Source organism: Diabrotica undecimpunctata, chromosome 4, assembly GCF_040954645.1.
Source record: "Diabrotica undecimpunctata isolate CICGRU chromosome 4, icDiaUnde3, whole genome shotgun sequence".
In the NCBI taxonomy this organism is placed as follows: Eukaryota; Metazoa; Arthropoda; class Insecta; order Coleoptera; family Chrysomelidae; genus Diabrotica; species Diabrotica undecimpunctata.
In genome coordinates this window covers 74,652,684-74,679,489 of record NC_092806.1, presented here as the reverse complement: position 1 = coordinate 74,679,489, position 26,806 = coordinate 74,652,684, and the positions used below count along the sequence as shown (strand labels likewise).

General features: G+C 32.4%; 1 protein-coding gene across 2 annotated transcripts in view; it reads left to right on the top strand.

The window, feature by feature from the left end:
- The window catches only part of LOC140439684 (uncharacterized), an 81,152-nt gene that overhangs the window by 28,255 nt on the left and 26,091 nt on the right, over positions 1-26,806 (top strand). For both annotated transcript variants that reach the window (XM_072529763.1, XM_072529762.1), the window contains exon 2: positions 20,634-20,846. In XM_072529763.1, coding sequence (XP_072385864.1) covers positions 20,635-20,846 — 212 coding nt within the window. In that variant the 5' untranslated portion in view covers position 20,634. The remainder of the gene's footprint in view (positions 1-20,633; positions 20,847-26,806) is intronic.

The window sequence follows — 26,806 nt, the reverse complement described above, 5'->3', positions numbered from 1 at the left end:
TTGGAAGAATTCCAATTGTACGGACGTATTTATAATTATCAGTGTTAATAGTAGGGCACATCCCACACCATCCTTGGACTTCGAAGCATCGGTATATATTGCGACAGATTCCTCGAAGCTTGCAAGTATTGAGTATAATAAGTTAATGTTAATGTGAAAATTATCACCATATGAAGGTTTTACAATCTTTATATTTAGAAATAATCAATTGTATTCATAAAAATCTAACAAAGTTGAACTGGGATCATATAAATCACTAAGGATATCTTGATTAGATTGAAGTGCGATACACAGTAGTGGAGAATTTTTTTTCGACCAATATTTATTTGTCAGATATTGTTCATTTAATACTCCTATATTTGAATATAGATTACTGTTGGTTCTGGATATTTTAAGAAGAAATTTGTCTGCAAGGAACTGCCTTCTGTGATTAAATGAAGCTCAGTAGCTTCTACATGAAGAGGTTCGACTGGAGTTGTTTTCATGGAACCAAGACATATACGTAGGACTGAGTTCTGCAAGATATCTATTTTGTTTAAAATCTATGAACTAGCAGAGCCGTACAAGATACATCCATAATCCAATATGGACCTGATAAAGGCACGATAGTATAGTAAGGCGATTTCAACGCCAGCTTCTCACCAAATCTTAGTAACCATTTTTAAAATATGCATTTTACATGTCAATTTCCTATCAAGTACCATGCCAAGATATTTGACGGAGTTTTTAATGGAAAAATTATAAGAACCTAAAACAATGTGACTTAATTTGGGTATGTTGTGTCTACTGAAAACATAAACTTCAAGCTACTTGGAGAAGGAAATCTGAAAACCATTTATTGTTAACCATTCATGAACAACACCAAAGATGTCTTTGGAAGAAGCCATAGTAGTATTAAATTTCTTATTTTCAGTATATATGCAGAGGTCATCTGCATACTGTGCTATTTTAAACTGAATGTGATTAAAATTTAATTGATGTAAATCAGCAGTATACAAATTAAAAAGAAAAGGGCTTCAAACTGAACCTTGTGGAAATGCGTTGTTGTTATTTCTTGGACCTACAATTGTGTTATCAAAATTTCTTAAAAATATTTTTCTATTAGTATAGAAATTAATAATCATGTTGACTACCTGATTTGGAATATAAAGTAATTTCAAAGAGTACTAAGAGCATCTAAAAAAAAATTAATTTTGACTAGCTAATTTATTATAAGTTATCCACCATTCTAGTCTAACTTAATATTAATTCTTTGATAATATAATGATAATTCTTTCCAAAGTCTTCAAACACACACGACATCAAAGAGATTGGCCTATATGATTGTACCAAATTGCGATCTTTATTTAGTTTAAGGATTGGTATGACAATAACAGTTCTTAATATATCAATTTTTGCATCTTTAAAAAAGATATCATTAAAAATATTAAGTAATACGATTTTAGCTATATTTAGTCTTTTAAGCATATGATATTTAATAACATCGTAACCCGGAGCGGTGTTAGACCTATTAGTTAGCGCAAAGTCAAGTTCTTCCCGTGTAAATGGATTTAGAAGAAAGTGACTTGAAGTTATAGGATTATTTTGAATTTTTATAGCAGTATTAACTGATAGGTGCTATTTTGTCAAAAAATTATTCAATCAATTCATCATTAAAATGATTAATACTTAGAGTATACTTCCTTTGCATTTTCCTTGATTCATTCCAAACATTTTTAATAGTCATATTTTTATTTAAGGATGAACACCAGTTTTTTTTAACTTTCTTTGGCTTTTAGTTTTAGAACTTTTTTGTTTTAGCTATTACTTCCTGACATCGTACGTAATTAGCGAAACTAGAGTTAGTTTTATAGGTTTTTAAAGCATCTTTTCTGTCAGAAACAACTTGTTCACATCGAAATCCCACCACGGACAAAGATTCATTTGAACTACATAATGATTACAATATATACATAATATATCACTTAATAATGATTAGATCCCAATGTGTCATCTAAGACGTCCCAAGTAATTTCTTTTGCTAAATCAGGAGAGCACAACGTAATATCAATACTAGATTGTGTCACATCCGGGCGGGTCAGACAGGTTGCTTTGCCATTATTAAGAACAACTAAATCAAGAGTATCAATGGCATTAATAAGTTGCCATCATCATAAGAGTATCAATGGCATTAATAATTAATGCCATCATTTTTAAATGAACCCCACAAGCTGTTATGCGCATTTATATCACCAACTATAATACAAGGAAAATTAAATTGTTCCAATATTTTACACCAATCTGTGGAAGTCGATCGAATATCTGGAGGTCTCTAAATTTAAGCAAAAGTAATATAAGAGTTATTATATTTTAAAGTGATTCCACAAACAAGAATATCATCATTAAAATTTTGTGTAATACAAATTTCTTCAAAACGATGAATATATTTTATAAGTATACCCACTCTCGTGTAACCGTCATATCGGTCGTGACGAACAATCTTATAACCCTTAAAGTTATATTGTTTATCGGGTTTAAACTATGTCCCACTCAACAGGGCAACGTCAATATTATTTTCATTTAAAAAAATGTGTTAAACTATGTTAAGCTAGGCTACATGAGGAAAGGAATGCCAAACGTTAAGAACATTTTAAACAACAAGAAAAGGTTAATGCGAGTTAGTAGCAAAATAAAGTTAGTAGGTATCGGCATAGCTGGCAACAAAGAACATTAAGAACATTTTAAATAACAAGAAAAGGTTAATGCGAGTTAGTAGCAAAATAAAGTTAGTAGGTATCGGCATAGCTGGTAACAAAGTAAAAAAAATATAATAAAATATGTGTATAAGATGGAAGACAACCGTATATACGTATATCTGACTATTGATCGTCTTCAGTACAGTGCAGCCAAGTTATAAAAGGAGCATGTTAAGTTGGGAAAGGATCACTATAGGAGCAATGCCACCAATTTGTGGCAATAATGTTAGGAGACTCTGAGGATTCAGAGCAACAACTAACACACCCATGAAGAATGCTATTTACTCGCATTAACCTTTTCTTGTTGTTTGAAACGTTCTTAGCGTTTGACATTCCTTTCCACAGATAGCCTAGTTTCCTCTGTAGATTTGTAATAACTGTAAACACCCCTTTCTTGGAAGTATATAACATCCATGATAGTTTTTAAAATTCAACGTTAGACTTTCCAAATATATTAATAAAGGGTTCTTTTACGAAGGTACTAAGATGTTTCTGTATATTATTGTTTTCCAATAAATGACCACTTTGAGAGATATTTCAATTATGGAAACAATTTCGTCAAAGTCATTGTTAGTGTTCGGCCAGCTCCCAAGGTATCTAAAATATCCTATCCGCTTCACAACTGCACATTTTCCACCACTTTCATCTACGTATTTTCATGATATTTTACGGTGACTCTTCGGTAACCACAATAACAAGTTCTGAAAGTCTGCCAAGTTTTCAGCTAAGATGCTTGTGTCGTAGGTCGTAGAAGCACATCTTTGTTATTTTTAATTTCTTCTCATATTTTCACATTTTTCTGTCTATCGCTCAGGGAATTTTTAAATATTTTTTCTAAGTATACTTAAAACAATTTTGTTGACAGTACACATGATACGCACAAGAGTTGATTTATGTCTTCATGTTTTTTTCCTACTTTGGTCCATTTCTATGATATTCATGTTAGGACCTCTAGAGTAACTTTTCTCGTTAACCTAATTAACAAGGTTCTGAAGGTCTACCGAGTTTTCAGCTAAGATTCTTGTGTCTTAAGCGTATCTTATGTCATTTCTAGTTTGTCCTTCTATTTTCACATTTTCCTTTCGATCTCTCAGGAATTTCTTAAATATCGCTTCTAAGTATACTTTCACAGCACACATGTTAAGTACTAGCAATACAAAGTATATATCTATAGTACATAGTATAATCTAGGAGTTTAAATAGTTATACAGGAATTTGGTCGGGACCAATACTTTATTGCTCTTTAAATGTTGGATTACTTTACAACTTGTGAGTTTGATATACAAAGAGCTTTCCTAGTGTAATCCACGGAAATAGTCTGCTAACAGATTTTATGATAATCATGATAAAACAGATTGGGTAAATAATTTTCTTACTGTGTACAGCGTTGTTCCTCCCCATATAAGATTTTAACGATTGAAACCTTAAGTAGGTGTTTCTCTTCACTTTTGGTACCCGCGTTTTTTTTTGTGGAGAATAAATTTTTTAGTTAAATCTAAAGTTAAATCTCTTAATTCTTAAACTTTTCTCCAAAGGTACTCGATAGTTTACAAGATTGTTCAAAGTTCACATTATTTATGAGGATCTCTCTATTCTTGAAGTTTCCCCGTCATTCCAGTAGATCCAGTATAAGCTTTTAAGTAATTCACTGCTCTTTAGATATTTTTTTTTTGGTTTCACTTAAGACTTTTGCTTTAGGAATGTATTTGTAATAACCGCATAGTTCTCGTTGACAGGTTGGTTTCCAATTAAAGTTTTAAGGATTTTATGGCATATTTCCATTACTATATTTTGCCACATCTAAAGATTTTTGAAAAGTTTTGCTTATATTTTATTTGGCTTAGCCGTTTTTGCCAACTTAACAAAATATGCAGTTTATTTTGATGAAGTCAATTAGATTTTGTACGGGTCAATTTATAGCATCTCTGAGATATCAGATATCAACTTCTATTTGTCACTTCATTAATGTCAGTGTCCGTTTTTACGTGTTGGTAAGTTTTATATATATACATATTTAAAATAACTGTTTGTTCTTAATCTTGTTCATCTTAGAATCTTGACAAAGGCAAGGGTTTCATGCCGAAACGTTGATTTTTATGGAAAATAAAATCTAGTTCCTTATCTAACCTAATTTATTGAACCTAAACCCAAGAAAAACTACTTTTATATTAAATATAATACGGTTCAAGAAACTCAAAACTATAATATATATATATATATATATATATATATATATATATATATATATATATATATATATATCATGTATAATAGATGTCGCCTGTAGGGAATACATACAAGGGTCCTGTTTCTGGCAATCTAGTTTCGCTGATATGAGAAATGTTAAGCCCTGTCATCTTCAGCAATAGGTCTACTTTAAGGACTTGTTGTCCATTCCAAGTTATCATTTGTTTCAAATCTAAACAAATAATTTTTAGCTTTTATTATTTTTATCTTCAAACGATGTTCAATTATTTTTTTCTATTTACCAGATTTTACAATTAGTTAGTTCTTTCAATATTTTGGATATACATTTTTATTGCCTTTATTGCTATATATTTGTTTATTTATTTATTACTTTTAATCAGTCTCGTTGTAAATATTTATACATTTAAGTTAATTGGCGCACTAAAAATACAAAACTTTATAATATAATTCACTTCATTTAACAGCCGATAAACATGTTCTTGATTACTTTAAAATAATATAATAATAAGTCATATATTTTCTTGAATTTCCAGTTACTTATATCATCAATCTGTTGCAAATTTAAAAGAGAAAGTATTATAAATAAAGCTTGTGGGTACGTTGTTCTGAGTATGTAATAATTCGTAACAAAAAGAAATTGGTTCACCTGTTGCCATTCCGTGGTTTGCAAGTTTGTGTGAAAGAATTGATAAAAGAAAATAGTAGAAATTATATACATTTCTTCTACGCCCAAATATAAGGCAGTTTACTATACTATATTGAATTATTTGTTAATGTTTTATGCATGCATATTAATAATTCATATTAGTAGGTATACATATATATATATATATATATATATATATATATATATATATATATATATATATATATATATATATATATATATATATAAGGAGGAACATTAAATGTAAATAAGAAACACAATTTGTGCGAAAAAAATTATTTATTTATAAAAACTTATGGCATTGTTCCAAAAATTGAAAAAATGATAATTAGGCAGCTTTGTTAATAAAAAACAGATATAAAAAAATAATGTTTATGACAATTATTATTATTACTGTATATTTGCTCCTAGGGGCCTTATAACATCCTGCCTATGTCTTGGTATTTTGGTAATGACATTTTGAACAGATGAGTTTGGTCCAATTCGTCCCATACTGTTTAAAGAGCTAGTATGCCTTATAATATGTTCTATTGAATTGAGGTTGAGGCTGGTAGCTGGCCAATTTATTCGGATAATCCCGACGTCTTTTAAGTAGTAATTCAAAATTCTATCCCGGTGGAAACGCGGTATTGTCCATAAAAATAAAATTAAGTCATATAAATGGCTCAAAAGGTACCACATGTTCGTCGTTAAATGGTTAATATATTATTTGCTTCTATCATAAAACCTCCATCTACAAGAACAAAGTCAATGCGAACATCGGAACTTATACTAGCCCGATCCATTACTGAGCCTCCTTGATAGGTTATTCCATCGGCAATATTGAGTTGAGCGAATCGTTCTTTTTGCCTTCTCCAGATTCTTTCGCAACCGTCTGGTGATCTCAAGCAAAACTTAGACTCATCCAAGAACAAAACATTACTCTAATTTGCGTAATTTCAATTTTCGTGTTTCCTTGCACAAGTAAGTCAAGCTCTGCAATGTTCCACGGATAGCTGTGTATATAAGGCAGGTCTTTTGGATAATAAATTCACTTCATGAAGTTGTCGACGAACTGTTCACCTACTTACATCCACATCTTGGACTTCGTTTAGGTGATTTGCCAGCTCAATAGAAGTTAGAGGTCCATTTCTTTAACACAAAGAAACCAAAAATCGATCATCGCGTTAGGATGTTGCCTTTCTACTGCCTGATTATAACCTTCTAGTGTATGTGTCGTTTTGATTAAACAACTGAATGGCTCTTTGAATAGGACAATGACTTACAGCTAGCAACTGGTGGCACAATATTGGCTACGATCATCTTGCACTAAAGTCACTGCTCTTGTAGCATCCGTTAGTGTGAATGTCATTTTAACGCAATCAAAAATTTTGAACTTAAAACATTTTAATACCAAATTGGTCTGGTTGTTAAAATCATACGAAGGCAAATTAATTTCTTACCGCTAATCGAACTTAAATTTTTGCCAAAAACATAAATTCCTAGTTTTTATAATAAATGTCATAAAAAGTTTAAAAACAATGTATAGAAATTAATAAATATTTGTATTTTGAAAACGATTTCCGAAGTGGAAATTGAAACATCAATAAACTTATGTTAAATTTTAACTGTGGAATATTCCCATTAAAATAGTAATTGAAATTAATGAATGTACTTATACGAGGGTTTTTTAAAATATATATATATATATATATATATATATATATATATAGATATATATATATATTTATATATATATATATATATATATATATATATATATATATATATATATATTTATATATGCCACATAACAAGTCTTAAGTTTTACATCTCGCAATAAACAAAAAGTATGTCATGGATCGAATTTTTTCACCTTAGTGAATTATATACACCTTAGTGTATATATAAAAGATTTTGTAGATTTTATTTAAATAATTGGAATGTTTGCAACTCTGATTTGTTTTATTTATTTCTCCTGTATGGTGTTTTACTGTTAATCAAAATTGCAGAACATTAATATTTCTCATAACTAGCCAGTTTTCATAACTAACCAGTTTGTAAATATTTTTTTCAACGTTTACTTTACCTGCACAATATTAAACAAAATTTATTGTATTCAGTAATGTCACTTGAAAATTCAACAGCTTGGCAAAGAAAGTGCAGTACTAAAGCACTTGCATCAATCTTACGTAAGTAGATATACCATGGTGAGGTTGATACATAAACAAGATCGAAGACCAGACGAATAATTCTTAACTGGACCGGTCAGCTCTCCTTTTACGATTAAAATAGTGACACGCCTTAGTACCTTAATTGCTTTTAGTACTTCTTACACAACTTGTTACATATAAGAAATTTGTATTATGCTTTTTCTGGTGTATTTATAGTAATATTGCAGTTTTGATAGTGGGATTTCTTTTCCTGAACGTTTAATCAAAAATTTAAAGGATTTATAAGATAAAGTAGAAAAGACACAAAAACATAACGATGACCTAGAAGCAATACGTCGCAAGTACCTTTGCCAAAATTTGTGGTTATCTAAAAAAAATTTTTATATATTATTAACACGTTAAACCCCATGTGCACCACACTGGTGCACAGCATGGTTTTACCACAGACCATGTGTACCAATTTGTCCTCAGTATATTATCGTGTTTAAGAGACTGTGGTCATGTGAGGGACGCAGTTTCTGTGTTGTTATATGATAAATTAGAAAGGTCTGGTCTATAGAAAACGGAAATTTGTCTTGGTCTGGTAAAACCTGCCTCTAGTTTTTGTACGTTAGGATTTTTGTTGAAATTTGTATTTCACTGTGGTATTATCGTGTGCGACAATTGTATTCATTTCCTGCAGTAGAAAAGTATTAATATCTTCATATAATGAACAAAAAAGGATTATCAGAAGATGAACTTCGTCGAATACTAGAAGAATCTGATTTCAGTGATTGTAATATATCAGATTATGACTCTGACGACGATCCTGCTTATCAAGGGAATGATAGTGATCAACGTTATTCGAGTAGTGATGAAGAAACTGAGCCCAGTAATTCTATTGATAAAGTGGTAATAGGTAACTGATTTCGCTCACAGTATAGATTGGTGTTATGATTGTTTTCGTACTTTTAAGAAAGGGGTGACGATGTTAGTAGACCAAGAAAGAAACCAAAGATGTATAACGAAGTAGGTCCTTCTAATGCAGTCGATGATTTAGTAATTGGTAAGATGTCTTATTTGCAATTTTGTATTGATTTGTTCATTATTTAGAACCCAGAGAAACTGAAGGAATCGTCAACATAGACGATGTTAATTTAAGAGCAGATAAAATAATGTGAAAAGAAATAGATGACCCGGAAGATCTACATAAATTTGAATTTACTGATAGTCCAGGATTTAACATTGACGAAGATCAACTACGTGGTCATGAACCGATTGATTTTTACTTAGTATTTGTTGATCATGAAATTCAAGATTTGTTAATAACAGAAACAAATAGGTACCTATGCTCAACAGAAAGTAGTTGAGGGGATTGTAAATGAGACCATCAAAAATTATTCGCTTTTGTGCAAATGGCAAGACACGGATAGAGATGAATTACTTCGTTTTTTAGCCGTTATAATGTGGATGGGATTAGACAAGAAACCAGAGCTGAGAGACTATTGGAGCAACTATCCGCTTTATAAAAATGCGGTTTCTCAAAGTTGCGGTTTTAGCAGGAACCGATTCGAGGTCCTTTTACAGTGTTTTCACATTTCCGATAATGAAAATATTCCACTAAATAACAGACTATACAAAATCTCACCTCTTATAACAATGTTGAATAGTAAATTTCAGAAAATTTGTACGCCTAACAACTCTCTGTGTATTGATGAGACAATGGTGTCTTTTCGTGGAAGGTTAAGTTTTCTTCAATATATGCCTGGAAAAAGGCATAAATATGGGATCAAGCTGTTTAAACTTTGTGTATCTGAAGGTTATACATATGCGGTGAAACTTTACGGGGGAAAAGAAATACCATCAGAGAAATCCTTAGCTTCTAGGGTAGTTATGGAACTCATGCAACCTCTTTTAGGTACCGGAAGAACATTATTCACGGATAATTTCTATACAAGCGTTGAACTAGCACACGAGTTAAACAGACAAAGCACACATTGAGTTGGTACATTACGCGCCAACAGAAAACACAATCCAAAAGCTGTCGTAAATGTCAAACGAGGAGAAATTAAATCTTTACAGAGCAACACAAAAGTTATCGTCAGCAAGTGGAAAGATAAGAGAGACGTTCTATTTCTAACTACTAAGAATCCTCCTTCAATGATTGAAGTAGAGACTAAACGGGGACCTGTTACTAAGCCATCGACTGTTGTCGAATACAATGCAGCAAAAGCCTTTATTGATGTTTCGGACCAAAAAGCAGCATACAGTTCTCTCATTCGTAGAAGTATCAAGTGGTACAGGAAAGTCGATATCGAACTTTTGACTAATACGGCAGTTGTCAATGCGCATGTGCTTTACAAATATGTTACGGGTAAAACAATATCTATTACTTCTTTCCGAGAAAAAATAGTTTTGTCATTGCTACACACTAGGGGTGCTTCCGAACCACAACAAGAACAATCCGTCCGACACTGCATTATAGAAAAAGAGAATAGAGGAAGATGCACACTTTGTTATAAATATTTTTTAGAACGTGATGGAAGGCAATCCGCAATAAAATATGCTAAAAAAGTACATACATATTGTCCAGGCTGCCCCTCAACTACTTTTATGTGCATTAAGTGTTTTTTTGATACCCATGCAAGTACTGTTAAGAAGTTAATGTAATAGAATATCATAATACGTATATTTGTTGCAATATATTTTGTTCATGCATTACAAACTGTGTGGGACAACCTGGTGCTCATGGTCTGGAGTAAAACCAAGAACAAAAAATTTTATCCTCAGACCGTGTGTACCAAAAATGACCACACTGTTTTTTCCTTGTTTTAATTGTCAGAACGTCAAATTATCATGCACACACAAAAACTAATATAACTTTGATGTCAGAAGTAAAAAAAAAATCCTTTGGTCCGAGACGAAAGGTGCGCGTTTATGCTTTGGGGCTTAACGTGTTAAATACAAATATTTTATAAACGAAAGTTGGTTTTTGGTCCTAAATTCTATTTTCACATTTTTAATGGTACATACGTGTTATTGTACTTTTCATTTTTCCTGTTTTTGAATTTGTAAGAGGTATTGCAACTTTACTGTTTTATTTGTGAGTTTAAAGTGTTAAATTTTTACTGTTTTGAGTATGTATAAAAGTCGGTTAATCCCAATATTTGTAAAAAATAGTATATTATATTAAATATTAGGTATTATAATATATATATATATATATATATATATATATATATATATATATATATATCATAATAAATACTAAAAAAAAATAAACGTTTATTTTGATTTTCTTATAATATTATGTTTTGTCTTACACTAAAGACTTTGCTAACAAAAATACAGAAATGATCAAAAGTTAGTTTAAAGATTTTAAATATCTAATGCGGCAACATAAGTGTAATCTACAACAAATAAAAATATTATATAGACAAGATGTTTCATTTTCACTAACGGGTTTCGTTTTTGTCAAAGGCATATATTCAGAGTCAAAATCTGTTTTGTAATATATTACACCTTCTGGTGTATATTTTAGAGCCCTTATGTCGCAAGCCATAGCTCCAGGCGGCCTTATAGAAGAATACCACTGGTAAAGTGGATCGTTATAATAAAAAAAAAATCGTGGTGTAAATATTCTGTGTCTAAGGGAAAGGGATTTTTGCGCGCGTTCTTTGTTATGGATGTATATTCCCCTAGCAAATAAATCTCCTTTTTATCCACATTCCATTCTATTAGACTGTGAATAATATCGCATTCCATCTGCATGTGGCCCTTTACGAGAAATTTTTGCTCGTCTTCTTCATGTGCCATCTCCTCTAAGAAGGTTGGCAACCATCATGGCAATTCGCACTTTCGATAACGCTGCTCTAAAGAGGTCAGCAGAAGTGCAGTTAAATAATAATATAAAAAAATAAAAATAAAAATAAAAACGTTTATTGCCATTCTAAGATATTTACATGTCAAAACTTAAGAAATTTTAGCCTTCTTTCTTCCTCGACGTCCCGCTCGTGCACCGCCAGCGCTTGAAGATTTCTCCTTTCGGTTCCTGGGTTTTCCTGGGTGGTGTCCTCGTCTGCTTCTGTAGGTACTAAAATCGGCAAACGTACCTACTTCCCTGCACGCCTGGTTAGACCCTGATCAGGTGGTCGATCAGTCTATGGGTGGATCTGTGTATCCTCTGGATCCTGTTCTTCTCGAGGATATCCCTGGTCTTTCGCAGTCTTCGAGTGGCCTGGTTGAAGAACCACCTGGTTCTGTTCTCGGCCACTTCCCTTAGTGGCGTGTATCCTAACCTGTTCTTGATCGTCGCGTTTGTAACTCTATCCTCCCATGCTGCTCCGTCGATGATTCGGCAGCATGAGTTCTCAGTTGCTTCCAACTTTTTCCAGTGTGATTCCGCAATGGAGCTCCACACTGGTATAGCATACAGAATCACCGACCTAACATATGCTTGGTAGAGTTGAATTTTCTTCGCCTTCGAGAGTGGACTGGACCTAAAAATGAAAGGAAGTATTAGTTTTTTAGCTGCATTAGCTTTTACCTTAGTTTTTTGTGTATGCACCCGGAAGTTGAGTTTTCTGTCGAGGTGGACTCCTAGGTATTTGACCGTCTCTGTTTCCTGAATTCTGTTGTCTCCTACTGTGATCTGGTTCCGTAGTTGTTGTCTATCCTGGCCGAAAATGATGAACTGCGTTTTTCGGCGTTGATCTTGATTTTCCATTTTTCGGTGTAGTCCGTGATTCTTTCCAGGTGGCTCTCCATGTTATCTATGATTCTTCTTTCGTCTTTTCCGGATGCATAAACTGCTGTGTCGTCTGCATACAGGGCTGTAGAAGTCCTTGGATCTGTAGGGAGGTCTGAAACAAAAATGTTATATAAAATGGGTGATAAGATGCTGCCCTGAGGCATTCCTTCCTGGATTTCTTGAATCGTCGACATCTTTTGGTCAGCTGAAACTTGGAATGTTCTATTAGATAGATACATGTCGCAGATGTTGATGAGGTAGTGTGGAAGTCTAGCCTTGTCCATCTTGTAGATTAGTGCTTTCTTCCAAACCGTGTCGTATGCTTTCTCTATGTCCAGTATGGCTAATCCTGTCTTCTGTTTCCTGTTGAATTTTATCTTCGTGTCGCTGATGATCCTTGCTAATTGGAGTTCGCAGTTTCTTCCTTTTCTGAAACCAAACTGGTCTTCTTGGATGACTCCTCTTCTTTCTGTATGCTTCACCAGTCTCTTGTAGATGATTTTTTCTAAGATTTTTCCCATCGTTTCCAGGAGTGATATGGGCCTGTAGCTTTCCGGTCTTCTTCCATCTTTCCTTGGTTTCAGAAGAGGTATAATCTTGGCGTGTTTCCAGTTGTTTGGAAAATGTCCTTTTTCCAGGCAGTATTTGAAGATATAGTACAGCTGTACTATGATCTTCTTCGGAAGTTCCTTGAGGGTGATGTTGTGGATTCCTTCTTGTCCTGGTGCTCTGCTTCCTTTCAGTTTCCTGATGATTTTTGCAACTTCACTTGGGCTGATATGGTCTTCCTCGTCTATTTGGAACTCGTTCCTTCTTCTGATCCTGTTGTATTCTTGCTCGACTTTCCTCTTTGTTCTTGCATCCGACATATCCTGGTTTTGTCTGTGTGTGGCTGCCATCTTCCTTGATATTGCATCAACTTTTCCTTGGATGTCGTAGTGTGTTCCCTCGTTGTCCATGATTTGTGGCATCTTTTGTTTTCCTCTTCTTCTTGCCTTCAGCATTTTCCAAACGTTTCCATGGTTTTCTTCAGCTCTTCTGATGTTGTTGTGCCACTGGTTTTCAGTAAGACTTCTCAGTCTTACTCTTATTTCTTCGGATAGGATGTCTCCGTAGTCCTTGAATTCCTGTCTTCTGGTTCTTTGGAATGCTCGTCTGGCCTTGTTTCTATCCTTGATGATGTCCTGTAGCTCTGTTGGGATGATCAGTCCTCTGTTGATCGTCATTGATTTTGGGATGTTGGCTTCCATTGCTCGTTGGATTCTTCTTGTGATTTCTTCGATCTTTTCTTCTACTTCTTCTGTTGATTGGAATTCTCTCTTCATTTTCATTTGGTTTAGCTGTCTTCTGTAGTTAGGCCAGTTAGCATCTTTCCATCTCCATCTTTCTACTGGTTCTATCCTTGGCAAGTCGACTCTCGATGTCATCCTTCCTATTACTGGCTTGTGGTCCGAACTGCATTCGAAGTATGTTCTGACGTCTTCCATTATTACATCCTTGGTGATGAACAGGTCCAGTGTTGAGTTGTTGTGTCCTCTTATTGGATTGATCCTTGTTGGTTCGTCTGGAGCGAATAACATCCTATCTCTGTCCTCGCAGTATCTTAGTAGAGTTGTTCCTGGTGCTGTGTCCGTCATACATCCCCATGCTGTGTGTTTGGCGTTGAAATCTCCTGCTACGACTACGGTTGGTGCAGAGTTGAGTATGGCATCCAGTTCTTCTATGGCTAGTTCTTCCGAGTGCTTCCTGTAAATTGAAAAGATATTAGCTATACCTACTTTGATTCCAACACTTTCGAAATGGTGTGTATCCATCAAAACCTGGTTCCATTCTATGTTGTTCTTTACATAGATGGCTACTCCTCTGTCGTTTGGTTCGTCTCTTCTTCCGAATCCATCGTAGTTTGTTATCCTTGGAAGTTGGGAGTCCGTCATGTATCTTGTTTCAGACAGGCATATGACATCTGGGTTATGCCTTACGACTGTCTCTCGAAGTTCGCTGATCCTTAGCCTCAGTGATGCTATGTTGAACTGGAGTATCTTCAGGTGCTTATGGTTCATTGTAGATCTCTTCGTATTTCATGAAAATCATTGCTTTTTCTGCAAATGATTTTGCCTGTAGTAGCTCTCTCTTCATATCTTGAAGAATTTCCATCATTTTTTGTACATTAACTATTTCGTTAATTTCAGCCCAGGTGCTCTTGACTCCATCATTCCTTGGTGTTTGTTGCTCTCCTTTGCTCGCTTGTGCATATGATACACTGTTGGTGGTTTTCCTGAAGGTCGAAGGGTGTGGCGCTGGTAGTTTTGGCAGTTTGTCAAACCATCAATTCTGAAAAAATATTTAAAGCTATTCGATTTTTGCATCTCTTTATTTTCAGTTTTTCTTCTTTTCGGTTTTTGAAATTTTCTTTTTTCGTCCGTAATCTTATTGCAAACATCAACTTTTGTTTTTTCGCAATGTTTACCATTGCACCTTTCTTTAATTTTCCTTTCTTTCCTGATATTGTTGTTTTCCATTTTTTATTTCGTCTAGTGAATCCAATGTATTGGATTTCTTCTCCTTTCATTCGCTTAATTTTATTTTCGTTTCTTCTTCATTTATTTTTGTCCGAATATATTTTCTTTGTTCTATTTTTTGATGGTCCTCTAGATATAGCTTCTGAATCTGAGTCCTCATTAGAACTGTTATCATTATTGCATAAAACATAATCCAGATCGTGGTTTTGAGGGTTTTTTTCTTCATTATTGCATTTAAAACTCATAACTGCATCATGCCTTATACTGATTGTTTTGTGGAGTTGATTGACTGACACTTCATTTTATTTAATATTTTCCATCTGATCTGAAACGTTGAGATCAATAATGCCGCTCTGATTAGAGTTGATATTCACAGGGGAGTTATTTGGCATTGTACCCATTGAATGGTTTCCTAGTATAAATCCATCTTCAAATTACAGGGGCAAGTCTTCTAATGAATAACCAGGAGGACAAATATGTGATTCTGACTCTGATAGATCTCTGACTTCTGGTTCTGGTACATCTCTAACTTCTGGTTCTGGTATGTTCTGACTAGAAGCAGATTGCTTAATTTTTTGAAGAAGAGCCAATATTTTCTTGCCTCGTTTCATTCTAAAAAATATTCTTTTCTGTAATTCCAAAGTTTATGAGCCCCAAAATATTTTTTTAAAACATTACAATATTAGATTTATTAAATAAAACACTATAAAAAATGAGGATTTTGAAATGAAAAGAAAAAAAATGAAAGAGTGTTGAGTAGTTATTAAAACCATTCGTCTTAGTTTAGGTGACATAATTGTTTTAACAGGTTGCTAAATAGTTAAAATTTTTTATTTATTTATTACAATGTTTAAAAAAACTCTGAATAGCAATAAATAATCATTATTTTATACAATATTGAAAAAGGCAACAACACGTATGTGCACATATAATTGACATTCCTATATTCTAAGTACTGTGCAATACCACGTATGTATAAATAAGAGAATATTGCATAAAATAATTAATTACAATCTGATATAAATCAACAGCATATAAACTTGTAGCTCCTTCATCAAAGTACTAATGAGAATTTAGCCAAAATATACAACGTACGTTAGAAATATAACAAAAATTTGCAACACAAACTTTTACGTTATAATGACCATTAACTACCATAGCAGACAACATGAGGTATTGCACTCAAAATATTTAGGCGAGGTATTGGCACGTGGTCAAAAGTACGATATTCATTGCTTTGTACGTCTGTAATTTTGGTAATTGTAGAAAAGGTTTATATAAGTATTTCGGCGCCAAAACCTGATTTTTGAATTTTTGGTACTTACAAGGTATTGCCTCTAAGCCATCGATAACCGATTTTTATATAGAACGTAAAACATTTTAAATAATTGTTATACAAACAATGCTGCATAAAATAAAACTTAATCTTGTACTAGTACATTTAAAATAGCATTAAAGTCAAAGGCTGAAGCTAATTATTTGTCGATAATTTATTTTATTGATTTTATGCTTATTTAGTGTAAGTTCTTGTGATTTTTTAATGGCCTAAGCATCTATGGCACATGAGGTAGTGCTGGTAATACTAAATTATTTTGATTTTTGCTAGTTGTTATTCCGATACCGGCTAAGCAAATATTAAATTTTTTTATTTATTTGCTAAAAAATACATACCAATATTATTAAGCAACTAAATGAAAACAAGAAAAAAACAAAATATGGAGGTTGTATCAATTATGATATAAAATAATATATTCATATAATTTAATAATATAAAAATAAAGTTGGATGTAAATATTGAGAGTAAATTGTAATTTTGTGGATAACTTGAGAAGGTCGTGACTTACACATTTTATGGTGAAAAATCTGAAACTGTGACCTTTCAGACGCTGTAAAATACCTCAATTTGAAAATAAACATCATAATATTATATTTTTCGGACTACTTGGAGAATACCATGTACAAAAAAATGAGAGAAAAATATTCACTTACAAAAAATTTGGATAATACAGGGTCGGATAATAGTAATATGTTTTTCGAATCATTGTAAATTAACAACAGTGTAAAATTCACCTTTAAAACTATTTTACAGACTAATAATTAAAACTAAAAGCACGTTGATTTTATAGGCATACAAAATCATGTTGGAGATTTCTATTAACCCTTATCCGGGCAAGGAGGGTCCAACGGGCCCGAGACGGCAATTCTTTTATCATAAACTAATAAAAAATTTTTTATTGAATTTTATGCATCACTGAGTTTGTTTTGAAGTATGTTTTCTTGAACATTTTCATGAGCTTTTCAAAATATTCATTATCATTTTTGAAATTATTGTGTCGAAAGAATTTTGTCACGTAAAGAGGCAACCCGTCTTGTCAGACCCTATTTGTATTTATACCTAAAGTCTAAATCTTTGAAGTTAATCTGGCAGTCAGGTAATGTTTTTGTGGATTATCTAAACGACTTTTATGATTCCAGAAATCCAATAACAAAGTCTAAACGTGTAACAAACAATGTAAACATCTCTTTGATGTGAACATTAAAGTCATGCTTACAATAGGTGTTATATCTATTCTAAATGAATTTTAAAAACTGATAATCATTGTTCAAATGCAATTATATGGTTAAGTAGGTACCTATACATATTTTGAAATAAATAATGCATCTGCTATTATTAGTCGATTGATATCGATGTTAGTGTCGACAACTAAGCTCCTAAAATTATATTGAATTACAGTGAAAGTAGATGGTGCGAATAAAATGTCCCGAAAACTATTTTCAGCTACAGAACTGCAAGATATTGCTAATAATTTACGGTATTCCGATGATGAAGAATCTCCTGAAGTAAGTGGCATTGAAAGTGACTCTGAAATTGAAGATCATTTTTTGGAAGCAAGTGAAGAGGATGGTCAGCAAAAGTGTTGAGTGATAATGAACAAGAATGTGTAACTACAAGTTCTCAGATTTCAGAGTGTGTAATTTTTAAAACTAAGGATGGAATTTACTGGAAGAGTCAACCACAACCGACAGGACGTATGCGATCCTGCGACATAATAAAAAGCAAAGTGCACAAAGTAATGTTAGCCCCTGGTCAAAGTATAGATGATCGTGTTGATTACTTTTGTTTGTGGTCGAAAAAATTGTGAACGAAATAGTGAAGTGAACAAATAAAGAAGCCGAAAAAGTCCTGGGGACAGAGCTGGAAATATTACGACTCTACAGAGCTATATGCCTTTATTGGACTACTACTAACTGCAGGGCATCCATAATGTAGATGTACTTTGGGGTAAGTTTTATGGCCCTACTATATTTAAAGCTACCATGGGATTAAAACGATTGAAAAATTTGCTATGATTTATTAGATTCAGAAATACTATTTACCAGGAAAAAACATAACAGTAGATTAGCAACTTGTTCCGTATAGAGGTAGGTGTCCTTTCAAGTAGTATATGCCTTCAAAGCCAGATAAGTATATCATGAAAATATGGTGGGTCTGTGACTCGGAAACATATTACCTTTTAGGTGGAATATCATATACAGGAAAAAATGGAAATACAGTAACCAAAGGTCTTGTATCTCACGTTGTAAAGCAACTCGTTGAGCCTTATTATAATTCCAAGAGGAATGTCACTTACGATAACTATTTCACTGATCTTGCTCTTGCACATGAATTACTGGTAAATTCACTAAGTCTTGTGGGCACAGAGAAAAAATAAGAGATTTGTTCCTCGGGAATTTCTACCAAACAAGAACCGTTTAAAGAAATCTTCAATTTTCGGATTCACTCCAAAATCATTTCTTGTTTCTTACGTTCCGGAAAAACAAAGAAGTGTCCTAGTCCGTTGGCCTTTTGCATTTTTTATGAATATTTTAGACGTGGCTGGGGTAGCCCCATTTATTACTTGCACAAATTTACATCCAAAATGGAACAAAAACAAAAATGAAATTGAAAATGAGAAGAAAATCAACGTGACTACAGTGGGAAACAATACAGTTTATGGAAAAATGCTTAAATGAAGTTGAAAACCTTTTTAAGAAAAACGAAAACTAGTAAAACCTCCAGTTTTAACAAGGAAAAGGTGTCACATGTGCCCAACAAAAAAGGACAGTAAAAACAAAAACAAATTTGTGAAATATGCAGTAGAAATGTGTGTAATGATCACTGTATAATTAAAAAAGTTTGTAAGTATTGCAATAAAGAAAAATACATGACTAATCTATGGTTTATTTTTATTTTTATTTTTATTTTTAACCCAGTACTTAAATAATAATTTAATTTGTCATGTCGATTTGCTATTCTAAAAGCTATAATAAGCTAATCTTGTGGCTTGGTCCCAACTAAAATAGTAAATTGATATGACAATGTATTAATTTGTAAAAGTAAAATAATAATATTCTTCTGACTTATGCGTTTTATTCATTTTGTAAAGATTTTTTGTCGGTACTTTATACATGAGCTGCTAATTACCATATTCTTTTTTCAGAAGGGTTTTCACACAATAATGAAGAATTTCATTATTGTGTGAAAACACAAACACCGTAATATTTTTCCAGGGTATGCGTAAACATCAACCCATCTTTTCAAATAAAAGATGGCAGATTTACAAAAGTTTTTATTTATTTATTAATTTCTTAGTCTTTATTTGGCTCCAAATATTTATTATTTGTGAATAAATATTTTTTCTACAAAATATTTCTTGCATTTCATTATTATGTGCAAATCCTTCAGGTAGATCGCCCCCTCGAGGTAGACCGCATACTATAGTAGCACCTTTTTTTTAATCTAGACAATTTAAATTTAACTTTAATAAAAAATCAAAAAAGAATATTAGAAACATATGGGTAAATATGAATAGTACATTCAAGAATAGTTACGTAAGTAAAATATGTTGCCCGGATAAGGGTTATAAATAGACATGTCTTTAAAATTAGTCGTCGGCGGTAATTCATAATATGTAATACTTATTTACTTATTTTTCATTATATAATATTATGCGTTAAATATTATGTTCATTTGGAATTAAGCCACAACTTAATTCCAGTGTAATTTAAATTATATTGTGTAATTGTTATTTGACGTTTCGATTTCCACTCCTAAAATCGTTTTTAAAAAAGATTATTTTAAATAGTGAGCTGTTATTACATTCAAGTTGTTTGGCGGTTATTGCATTTGAAATTAACGGTTGTACTTGGCCTTGATCTTGTAGGTATATGGCCATGCTTTTAGTTGATAATTTTGAGAGTACAAACATCACCCTCAAAATTATCATCTAAAAGCATGGTTATATGCCTACAAGATCGAATCAGGTCAACCGTCCATTTGAAAAACAATAACCGCCAAACAACTTGGTTATAATAACAGCTTAAAAATATAATTTTTATTTCAAATAGTGGCTTAATTCCATATAAACATAATATTGACCTTTGCTTTGATATTTGCAAAGGTATAACTTGCAAACGAGTTACGCCCAAATTCGAATACGAAGAAGACCGTAGTCAACATCATAGACGATAGACTATAAAACTTAGTTAGTTTCAAAATCTTATGTGATTTATAAATTTAATGTTCAAATTTTTGCCAACTTTCAAGTCCCTTTCATTTTTTTTAAATATTATTTTTTTTAGAATGAAGATATACCTATCAATATGTTGTATGATAGTTACTGTAAGATGTCTACCAGAACCAGCAACACCAATACCAGGATACACACAACTGTCTGAGCAACAGGTTAAGCACCTGCAAAATAGGGGTTTTGGTTCCACGATAAAAACTTTTGGACCCACAGAAGCTAATAGGCAAGAAGAAGATGAATTTTACGAAGATGATGAAATCGATAGGTAAACCAAATATTTTAAAATTTTTAATTATTTTAAAGAAAAGTTTAAAAAGTAATACCATAGTGTTACATACCAAAGAAAAAATCAGGTATTTTTTTTAGTTAGATACGAGGTACATTACAACTTATTAACATAATAACTAAGTAGATGTAAAAATGTACACCAATTTAATAAAATGTGTAATTAAAATACTAATGATTGCAAATTATAAAAAGAAAAACCAAAAACAACCATTAAAACATAAACATTGATAATAACTATTAAAGGATATTTAAATAAAATGCAGAAGAAAAAAAACTAAAAATAATATCTCTGTATCAATGCGCAGAATGATCAAGCAGAAAAATAATGTTAGAGGCTGTGATATCAAATAAATGATAACAAGATGACTTCTTCTTCTTAAAGTGCCTATCCGTTCCGGATCTTGGCGATCATCACGGCTATCTTTACTTTGTTTATTGCAAAGTTTATTGCATATAACAAGATGACTAGATCACATTAAAGATTAAACCAAACTATACTGGGACACAATATACATAAATAGGGACATATACATAACTCTAGAATATATATACATCACCATTTCCGTTTTAACTTTCGCTAGCCCCAACTGAAAAATTCAGGAGAAAATGATACGCCAAAATATAACTAGAAAAACTAAATTAGCCACTGAACACAAAGAAAATTTTTCACTTATTGCTAATGTTAATAAGACATGGAAAAGACATTTAAGATTTAATTTTACGTATAGCGCTTCTACCATTCGCTTATATGTATTTCATTCTATTTAGGACTCATCAGTGTGCCTCAGTAAGAAGCCCTAAACGTAAAATCAAATATTTTTCGTCGAGGGAGTGATAATAAAATATCTTCCTAAGGACGCATACAGCGACAACTAAAAATAAAGCGAAAAATAAAAATCCGAAGATTTCTATTACATATTCGAAACCAAAATTCAGATTCTAACTCAAATAGCACGAAATACATATAAGCGAATTTTAGAAGCACAGTTGGCAATGGATAGAACTGACTGGCGTAATAGATTTGGGAAGGTCGAGGCTCTTTTATAGGGCTGTAGCACCAATGATGATGATGATTAGACTTCGGCAAATATGCAAATAAAAATGTAGAAAATATGCGCATAAATATGCACGTGTTTACCCGAAAATATGCAAATATTTTACAAAATATGCATACAAATAAATAAAAAAATCGTAAAATAGTAACAATTTTATTTAAAAAAAAAAGTGTACATAACTAAATATTTCCTACTATTCATTAAGATTTACATTTATTTTAAGTAACTACATCATTTTTAAGTATGAATAAACTTATTTAGAATTATGGTAACAATAAATGACCAAGTGGTGTTCAAAATTTTCTAACAAAAACTTGTGGCTTCTGTCTGAGTACATATATTTATATATGGAAAAACTTCGCTCAACATCAACTGATGTAACGGGAGCATTTTTCAAACTAACCAAAACATTTGGTTCTAAATTAATTGTTTCCGAAATATTTCCAGCTAGAACACTGACTACTTCAGAAAGAATATGGTAACCTTTATTTTTTTCCATAGTAGCTTCAAATTTTTTTAAAATATCTTTTCCAATATTACCTCTAACGTTCCGATAACATGACGCAAATTCTTTTATTAATGCTGTACTTTCGAACAATGACAGTTTTGGTGATTCTAACTGAGTAATTGTTTTTTGAACAAAACTAAAATTTGATTTTATAAATAAAAGTTCTTGTTGAAGCAAGTTACTCTGAAAAGTTTGTTTAGAATCCAAAAGAGATTGGGAACTTTCATCTGTTAACGTATCAATTATGTTCTTTATTTTAACAAAATGATCTGCATAAAAATTAGCTGCTTCTAACCATGTTCCCCATCGCGTTAAAATAGGTTGTGGTGGAAGAGGAATGTTAGGTAGCATTTCTTTATAAAGTTGAATTCTTATAGGAGATTTAAGAAATACTTTTTTGACACTGGATATCATGGTATTTACAAGAGGAAACTTTTTTCGTATTTTCTCTGCAACTCTGTTTAATCCATGCGCTACACAAGTAACATGTATTAAATCTAGGAAAAATATTTTTAAATTTTGTCCTGCTTTCACCATATAAGGAGCAGCATCCGATAAAATAAGCAGTAATTTATTAGAAGGAATAGTTGTCGGAAGAAAAAAAGTTGCTTATGTTTCTTGTATAAAACGCGAAATTGTTAAAGCATTTGTTTTCTCAAGTTGCTGGCATGAAATAAGATGAGATTTTGGTAAGGTATCTTCTTTAAGAACACCAATCAATAAATGAGCAATATACTTTCCTGAGGAATCAGTGGTTTCGTCTACAGATATGTAAAAATAGTTATCTGCAATTTCTTCCTTAATATTAATTAACACCGACGAGTACAGCCCGTTCACATTATTTCTTCTTAGAGACCGATCACTTGGAACATTAAGTTTGCAATTTTTTTTTAGAAACGAACTAAAATTTACATTTGCTAATTTTGAAAGCGGTATGTTTGCAGACACTAATGCGCGACACAAGTCTTCATTAAAAGTTTCTTGCTCATCTAATTTTTTTGAAGTAGATTGGAAACATTTAGCCATTGAAGTTTGATGTTTTCCTCCTATTTTTCCTTTTTTTTCATTGTGTGAAGCAGTTCTCACATGTTGGTCTATCTGAAATTTCTTCTCACATGCTATCTATAAATAAAAATAAAAACCTTTATTTTAACCCAACCTTTAAAATATAAAAATATACAAGGTGTTTTTGGTTAATCAAATAACTGGTTTGGAAAAAAAAACACTCGCTAAGTGTTTTAAATGCAGTATTAATCCACAAATTAGTTTTTGTTACTAACCATTAGTACATCATATAACTTATTTTAAAATTCAACAAAAGTTTTTTTTTTTGTTAATTCAATTACAATAAAAATAATTGTGTTTTAGAATAGCTGACTTCATAAAAAAAAGTAAAGGTGAAAAATTTTTCTAAATACACACCATTGTATTGTACCATGGACAATTTTTTCTCACTAAAGGAAGCTATTTTTCATTTAAAAACAACCTACGAGTACTAAATTTCAAGTAAATACGTTTATTGGTTTTAAAGTTATTGTTGTTATTAACTAAAAGAATTTAATTTTTTTTTAATTTTAACACCCTGTATCTCGAAAAGTAAATAAGTTTGACTCCTCATTAACTATATCGTTTTGTTCAATTTTTCGAGAAGTATCTACAGTCAAACGTTGTAATTGTCATTTGGAAACACCCTGTATGTATGAAATATTAGATATTTAATAGAAAATATTAGATACAATTTTGCCACAGACTGAACAGTAGATTTTTCCCATATCCATAGACAGCTCTTTATAAGGTTTAATCCAAGTTGAAGCACTGGTTGTTTTAGGCATTATAAAATCACAATCTTCCTTTTTGTTACGCACAACGAGTGTTTACGCTTTGAATATCAAAACAAAAATGATTTACAAATCTGAGCATCAAATTAGAAATGTTTAGGTACCTAATTCAATAAACTGGGAGATTTTGGAAAATCCCTAAATTAGGAACAAAACTATTAGCCGTTTACCTGCTGTTAAGATACAATAAATTGTAGATAGATTTGGGGATTAGATCATAAAATGCAAATGAGCGAACCCTTAGCGATTATCCAATAACTGAATGCCTCAGTGACCGAGACTTTCTAAGAATGTTGAGGGCTACTTAAATTGATCTTCTTTGAAATTGTAAATGTTTTGTACCTGTAGAGATTACGTACTTAGATCATTTCTTGATTAAAATGACTACAAAATTTTATACAAGAATTGAAATAAATTGGTATGTTTAAAAATTTTCAAATACAGTATAAAAATCTGAACTTTTATGCACTTTATGCAAACTTTTATACAAATATGCCAAAATATGAAATATTTGCATAAAATATGCAATATGCATATTTGCCGAAGTCTAATGATGATACATAAAACCAGAGCTTAAATAACTTTTCTATATTTTTATTTACTCGTATTTTGAGTACTAGAAGTTAGTTCATTAAAAGTTCTTGCTTACATGAAACCATCTTTAATACAGTGGTTTCCCGTTGCCTTATGTATTCTTATGCCCTTGGCTAATGTCTTAACTCATCCGCCTTTAGAGCCACTCAGAGCCAGTTTCCCAACCCTAGGATAAAGAAGTGCCCTGCCACTTACCAGCTCATCCGCCCGAAGCCGTTGGCCAGTAAGTTGGAGGATTGTTTATACCGGTAATCTCTCGGACGTCCAAGCCTCGTTTTTTATCTGGCAGGATGCACCAAATAGTCAGGGTCAAGACCATTACACGGGTAGGTGAGGTTGATATTTGGATCGGAGAGGCTATACGTTGCGTATCACTATCCGTTACACTCAAATGAAGAATACTTAAAAAAAATGCAAATGTTGTTAACTCCACCTGGGATCATTATTGGGTGGATTGAGTAGCCCATTTATTATCACTGCTGGTCCCAAGAAAGAGGGTTGAGAAGTGAGGCCAGCCACGTGCTCGTCGTAAAATGTCTAATCGCTTACAGAACTGGTATATCAGCCTCGAAACCTTCACGTATCAATATCGATGACACGACATAAAAACGGAAAAATAAGTATGGAAACAGAATCTAATATGGTAATAAAGCTAAAACATTACATCCTGGATCAATAAGGACTATGGGATTATCTTAGAAATATAAAAAAAAACAAAATAGAAAAACAATATAAATCAGAGGTACCAAAACTACATATTATTTTATAGTCGCGTTGACAAGAATTAAAGCATAGGTAGGTGTAAGATGTTTAACTATTAATAAAAAAATTTAAACGACTATCAAGGAAGTACTATATACAAATCACAACCTCGTAAAGATAACAATGGAACTGACTAATGAAATGACACACTTACTGTATATGCACCGGATGAAAGCAAACCATTCAGTAAGTATAGAACAAATATCCAGTAAAAACATATTATTTGTTATGGCCACTTTAGCTTAAGAATCGGACACTCGTTTAATAATAATGCAGATATGCTGATACAAATACGTGTCCTTACGTAGTAGTAATACCTATTTTGACCACAAGGAATAATACAAGTATCTTCTTCTTCCTGGGCCGTTCCCATTAACGGAGGTTGGCGACCACATTTCTAAAAGTATCTCTGTCTCTTGCAACGTGGAAAAATTTGTCTACAGTCATGTTTGTCCAGTCTCGAATATTTCGCAGCCATGACTTCCTCTTTCTACCTATTCCCTTTTTGTCATCGACTCTATCCTGCATGATGACCTGCAGAAGACTATATTTGCCATTCCTTAGTATGTATTTAAGGTATTCAGTCCTGCGTACTTTTATTGTTCTCAACAATTTTTTGTCTCGACCCATCCTTCTCAGCACTTCCTCATTGGTGATCCTGGCAGTCCATGGAATTCTCAACATTCTCCGGTATATCCAAAGTTCAAAGGCTTCAAGCTTCTTAACTATAACGTCCATGTTTCTACCCCGTACAATAGTTGGGAATAGACGTAACATTCAACAAACCTCAGTCTCAGCGCAGTTTTTAGATTTTTGTCACAGAACAATTGCTTGAATTTTAAGAAGGCTGCCTTTGCCATTTCTATTCGTACCCTGATCTCTTGGTCTGGATCTAATTCTGTGTTGATGTACACTCCCAGATATTTATATTTTGTCACTCTCTCTATTTGCTGTCCACCAAGAGTTAGTTGTTCATTATTTATTGGACTTCTTATTACTATCATAAATTTGGTCTTATCTATGTTGATGTCAAGTCCCAGTTGAATGCATTTACTATTTATTGCATCTAGTTAAGTTTGTAGTTCTTTTATACTCTCAGACATAATTACCTTGTCATCTGCAAATCTTGTGGTGTTTACGTATCTCCACCAATTCTTATTTTCTCTTTTCTTTCCCATAA